General features: G+C 42.5%; 1 protein-coding gene across 1 annotated transcript in view; it reads right to left on the minus strand.

Annotated features, from left to right (window-relative positions):
• The window catches only part of Gabrb1 (gamma-aminobutyric acid type A receptor subunit beta1), a 477,985-nt gene extending 472,226 nt beyond the window's left edge, over positions 1-5,759 (minus strand). Inside the window, 3 exon segments of the mRNA NM_012956.2 lie at positions 4,821-4,888; positions 5,335-5,426; positions 5,609-5,759. Coding sequence (NP_037088.1) covers positions 4,821-4,888; positions 5,335-5,426; positions 5,609-5,688 — 240 coding nt within the window. The 5' untranslated portion in view covers positions 5,689-5,759.
• Between the last annotated feature and the right edge of the window lie 241 nt (positions 5,760-6,000).

Raw genomic sequence — 6,000 nt, forward strand, 5'->3', positions numbered from 1 at the left:
CCAAACAGACAAAGCAAACTGTTTTGATCTCAGATAGTATATTCTAGTGCAGAATCTGAAAGATGGTCCCTGTTGAGTTCTCCTGTAAGAGAAAGAGTTGCTTATCTATTTATTTATCTACTGGTGTGTGTTCCAGCCTTTAATTGGTAGTGACCAATTTGCTCAATTTCCAAAGGAAACTTTATTATAACCCAAGAGAATTAATTGACAGCAGCAAGAATACATTTGGGCTAGTTTTAACACAGCCGTTGCTGGCTGTTTGGTAAGGGACAACAATTTCAGTGTTCTATATTGGGAAGAGTAAAAGTAAAGGGATTCTGTAAGGGGAAAGGGTGGTACTGTGGCTCTTGTGCCCAGCAATTTTTTTCTCTCCACTTAGCACTTGCTGAGTAACAAGTATTGAAACAGGAAGACATCAGGTTCTACTGAACCACATCCTCTTGTTTACCTTTAATTACTAATTAATCTTCCCTTTGAACACAGCCACCTATTAGGCTAATTAGAAAGTAACTTCCTAGAGAAAATTAAAAGGAAAAAAGTTCACTTTTACAGATAATAGAATAATATTCTTCAACTTTGGTATACAAAGTGCTGTCCGAACAGCAGCAGTTGGCATCTTGAAGGGGAACTAGAAAATACCAACCCCTTGCTTCCAATCACAACCTTCAGATTCAGAATTTGCCTCTTATAAGGCTCGGTGTGATTGAGGTATGCCTTTAGGATTAAGAAGCTGAGTGATAGAGGAAGAAGGATTACTCAAGAGAGAAATTCTGATGGGTGGCTCTTTTCTTGAGCCAACTGGAGATTGTACCAAGAACCTATGGAATCTAATATTAAAGTAGCAATGCCAAGGAATATAAATTGATATCTGTTCAGTCTAATTTGTTTCTATGCACCCTTTATAAATTCCTGTCTCTTTCACCCCCATCATTGTGGATTCTGTCTGTGATTCTGCAAATTCATTCACCCCTGTACTTTCAGAAAAGTGATCACAGGGGAGAGGCCACCTCCGGCAAGCAATGGCTTGTTCTGTGTCCAAGTCTGCTTCTGAGCTCTCTATGTGTATAGCTTTCCATGTGTGGACACTCAGAGCATCCTATCTCTAGCTTGAGGAAAGAAGTTGCAATTGGAATGCTTCTTGATGATAGTACCTGGTTTTTGCATGAGAAGAAATAGTTTGTTGTGGAACTCAGAATGGAAAGGCTTAGCACCTTGTTTGTTTATAGCCAGCATCGCATTTAACCAAGATACTCCTCAAGGAGAAAATTTCTGCCTGGTACTGGCTCTTCTACTGAGCAGATGGTAGTTACTTTATGTGTAACTGCTAGGAACCCTTCCCTCCTAGAAACCATTCTACCTGTGTCAGTGTGTGTGTGTGTGTGTGTGTGTGTGTGTGTGTGTGTGTGTGTGTGTGTGTGCTCGTAGCATTTCATAGAAGTTCTAAATAGAAAGATTTGAAGGGTGTAACGCACAATAAATGAGAAACTGTGGCATTTTTTTCTATATAAAAGTTTGGAAAATAATAGCACTGTGGTTACTTTACATCACCACAAAATCTATAATGAGAAAAACCTTTCATACACACACACACACACACACACACACACACACATAATGTGTGTGGATGTTTTACATATATATGTATATGAAAGACATATATATGCCTTTCTACCTTAGAATTATTCTCTAAAGGTTATTGATTCACTGCTCAGAACTAATGACTTACTTTTCTCATATTTTACTTAAATAAATTTGTAACTAATCCATAAAAATTTGCCAGTTGTGCACCATAATGTAATCACAGTAACAAATCTTAGGATTTCTGGCAGGTAATCTTTACCGTAATGGTTTCCCTTCCTTTTCTTAATTTTGGTACACTTTATATCCTTAAATCTATCGTTAGTTAGAAAGTAGTCTTGATATGATATTAGCTTTCAAATGGGCAATATTATAAACAGATATTTGGAACATATTTTACTTAGACAAGCACAGAAAGGACAAGAAATTAACAGAGCCCTAGTTCTCTAACTCATTAATTTAATGCATAATTATCGTGCCACATTCCCAGCCATAAAATGGGTTATAACAAATAATGACCAAAAATGTGCACATTAATTAGCAATGCTGCAGTAATGGACTAACGTACATTTCACTAACTACTGGTTGGGTTAATTTAATATCAATTCTTATTTTGTTTTCAATTTGTAGAAAATTCCCCATCATACAATCACATGTAAATCAGTGTCCATCAAGGCACAGAAGCATGCATAATAACAAGCTAATAATCCTGTAACCCTATTTCCCGTAGACTTTCAGTTCTACTTATAGGGCCCCAAGCATGTTGCAGAGAAGACTCTTCTTGGTAAGGGGTTGGGGTGGGACTAACTATCCCTGTTCTGGACACAGGATCCTCCCAACCTTTCAAGAGAAAAAAATACTCTCTGAATTGCCCTTGTCCTTACTTATTTCCTTTGTATTCATTTCAACAGTTTGCCATAGATGAGCCACTAAATAAAACCCGAGTCTTGTCAGTAGCCCCCATTAAAGGGAGAAGAACACACAAAGCAAGCTTTCTCATTTCCCAGCCTTCAGTAGTCATTATTTGCTTATGTCTCTGATGTCACCGTGAAACACAATGAGTACCTGGGTAAAGAGCATTATGGGAGGTTTATCTGTGAGTGACTACATAAAACAAAAAACAAGTGCCCATGTCATGAGGTAGTCAGCAAACAGACTGTTGTTCAGTCATTAGGAGAAGGTGTTCTACGCTACTTCGTTTAGATGAGATCCTTCTCAGCTGGTATATGAATTCATCCCAATGATGAGTCAGAGCTTCTTATTATATTCAATATATAAAAGAATATATTTTATAATATAGCTAAAAGAATGCAAAAAGTATGTATATAGATTGTGTGTGAGAGCCTGAGTGTGTGTGCGCGCACACATATGTGCATGCGTGCCTGTCTGTATTTGGTGTTGGGAGTCCACCTTAGTGTCCTTCAGTTCTGGAAATATAAGTATCCTAACACAGTGACATAGACCCCTGCATAGGGGAACAGCTTGCTTTCTGAGGTCTCTGAATCTTCTATATCATAAATATCTATGGAGATATTTACAAGATGTTACATAAATGATTGAGCAGGAAAATGTTATCATAATATATCTGTATTGGCACTAATTTCTAAGCTAATACATTATCCAGTATATCCGGCTGGGTTTGCAATCATGGGCCACCGTTCTGCTGTGTGCACATCTTATCCTGCTCTTCTGAATGTTTGTAAATAGTAGCTTTGTGGCAATAGCATGCATGTAAACAGGATTTTGGTCTCTTAAACGTTTTTGCTTAGTAAAAAACATCCACTTTTTAAAATCAAATTTGAAAAATGGATTTCTTTTTCACTGTAGTAGTAAAACAAAACTTGAAATATTATTTGAAACAATCTGAGACATTATAACATAGCATTTTAAATAAGCCACTTAAGACAGAGTTTCAACTCTGCTCTCCCCACCACCACACATTTTATCCTTATATCATCCATTGAATGATCTATAAATGTATTTATTGCCTCCTGACAGAATCTAAAAGATGAAAAGGAAAATTATTTTATCCTCCCCCCCGAAAAGGAAATTTCTTAAACCCTTAGCATATTACAGTAAAAATGCCCCACTAGGAATGGAACGAACAACAATGATTGTTCCAGAGAGAAAATCCTAAGGTTCCCAGTCTAAGTTACTCAGCATATCTAAATTTCAGTTGCTGGAATTATTTCTCTTTTGGGAGTGTAATAAAATGGCATTTTGTTCCTGTTCCCTGGGTGGGGGGGTTCTAGAAAAGCAACAGGCATGCCCTTCCTGAACTCTAACAAGAAAAACAGGCTTGCAGGAGCTGAATGAAAATAACCAACAGCAGAAGAGTCTGCTCTAACTTGAATCCCTTTTACCACAGCCCCAGAGAAAGATATGCTAAGATGGGAAGGATGAAAAGCAGGAAGGGAGGGAGCGGGGTGGGGGAGGAAACAATGGTAAAGTGTAGGTCCCTTAAAATTATTGACTATAATAATACAGCCCTCCCCCCCCTCAGTCCTGTTAATCATCAGATCTCTATTTTTTCTGCCCAGGTTTCTAGAATAAAGCAAAGCCATATGACTTGGCTGATTCTCCTCCAACTTAAAACTTGCAAGCTACAGGAAGACAAACACATGAGCCCTCTCCTGGGTCCAGAATGCTTAGAAGCCAGCTTGGGCACGTCTGCTGTTAGCAATCCTGAACTGTTCGTCTCAGCCTGTTGCTCTTGCCACACTCCGCGCTGGATTCGGTGGTAGGGAGGGGACACTTGCGAGCCCTGCCAGCCTGGTGGCTGAGCTGGGTGGGTTGGGGCTTCCAGGCAGCTGGGGCTGTGAAGATTGTGGGGGCCGTGCCTGGCCACAGCTGGCTGCGAACCCCTAGTCCGGGGGACCCCAATGTACGCCACCTGGCCGCCGGCAGATGGTGCCCTGAACATCCCGACACTCAGGGAGACCCGGCTAAAGTAAGGCTCAGACTCCGCCCCAGCCAATCCACCGGCGCAACAGTCCCCCTTCCTTCCCAAAATAGTGCGGAGTACGTCTCCTTCGGAACACTGCAGTAGCCCTGTGTGTCGAAAATACAAACTGTGGGGAAACCGACAGTGTGTGTACTGTGGAGTGGGGCGTACGCGTGGAGTGGGACCCTGGGGACCAGGGAGGAGGTGACCACCAATGAAAAGCAGAGGACGGGGGACAGGTTCATTTCGCAGCTGCGTAAGCTCGGCCAGCCGCGGAGCCCTTGGGGAGGCCACTCACCATATTCACTTCCGAGACCATGTCTATGCTGGCGACATCGATCCGCATCCCGACGTCCACCGGGGGCCCTGCCGGGGAGGTGGACCACAGAAAAGACAGTCTTTGAGTGGCAGGGAACTGAGGGGACATAGGGGGCTTCCCAGATCTTATTACAGATTTAAGCAGGCTCCCTCCCTACCCCTTTTCTCTTGTAGGGGACAGCCCAAGAAAACAGGTGTGGGCACACGCGTGATGCAGTGACAGTGCAGAGGGTGTGTCGGGTTGAGAAGAGGGACAGCTCAGCCTGAGGATACGTCCACCTGAGATTGGGGATAGTGCGTGTGTGAGCGTGTGTGTGTGTGTGTGTGTGTGTGTCTGTGTGTGTGTGTGTGTGTGTGTGTGTGTGTGTGTGTGTGTGTGCAGGGTGTAGTATTGCACGCTTACAGAAACGGTAAAATGGGGAAGGAGGCATTATATTTGACAGAAAAGGTGAACTAGGGATGGGTTACAGGTTGAAAAAAAAATGAAGCATTACCTCCAAAGTCTGGCCGCAAGCGAATGTCATATCCTTTGAGCAGTCGGTCCACTGTCTCTTTCACGTATGACATGTTGCTGGGTTCATTGGAGCTGAAGGGAAGAAGTAGGAACCGTATTCAGAATGATCACAAACTGCAGACAGACATAAAAAAGATCCAGGCACACCTACCCCCAAATAACAAGATACACAATCCAAGCAGGCACCGGGAAGAAAAAAAAAGAAGAAAGAAAAACACCAAGGGAAAAAAGAGAGATTGAGGCAGGCAGCTCACCTGTGTGCACAACAAACCATGGCAACCATCACAGGAAAAGAGAGAAGCCCCAAACTCTCTCGATTTTGTACTGTCCACATTACTAACTCTGATGAAAGAATTGTCTTTTCTGCGAAGATTCAAGGAATGCAACTTAGTCGGCGGCTGGGCAGTAATTCCCGAATGGACCTGCGCATGCGCAGAGTGTACTCACTACCAAAAGACACCTTGTGCCTTGCAAACAATATTCCTAGTGGAACAGGCAACAGATTTCAATCCCTTTAAAGTTCCTGTCTGAGGTGCTCCGCGTTCTCTGGGTAGTCGAATACAACCTGCTGTCTCTATGCAAAGGAGCCAATGTGCCTGTGTGTACCCAGTTTTCCTGCGCTGTGGTTTGCTGCGTTCTTTTCCCT

The sequence above is a fragment of the Rattus norvegicus genome, chromosome 14 (genome assembly GCF_021556685.1).
Source record: "Rattus norvegicus strain SHRSP/BbbUtx chromosome 14, alternate assembly SHRSP_T2T, whole genome shotgun sequence".
NCBI lineage: Eukaryota > Metazoa > Chordata > Mammalia > Rodentia > Muridae > Rattus > Rattus norvegicus.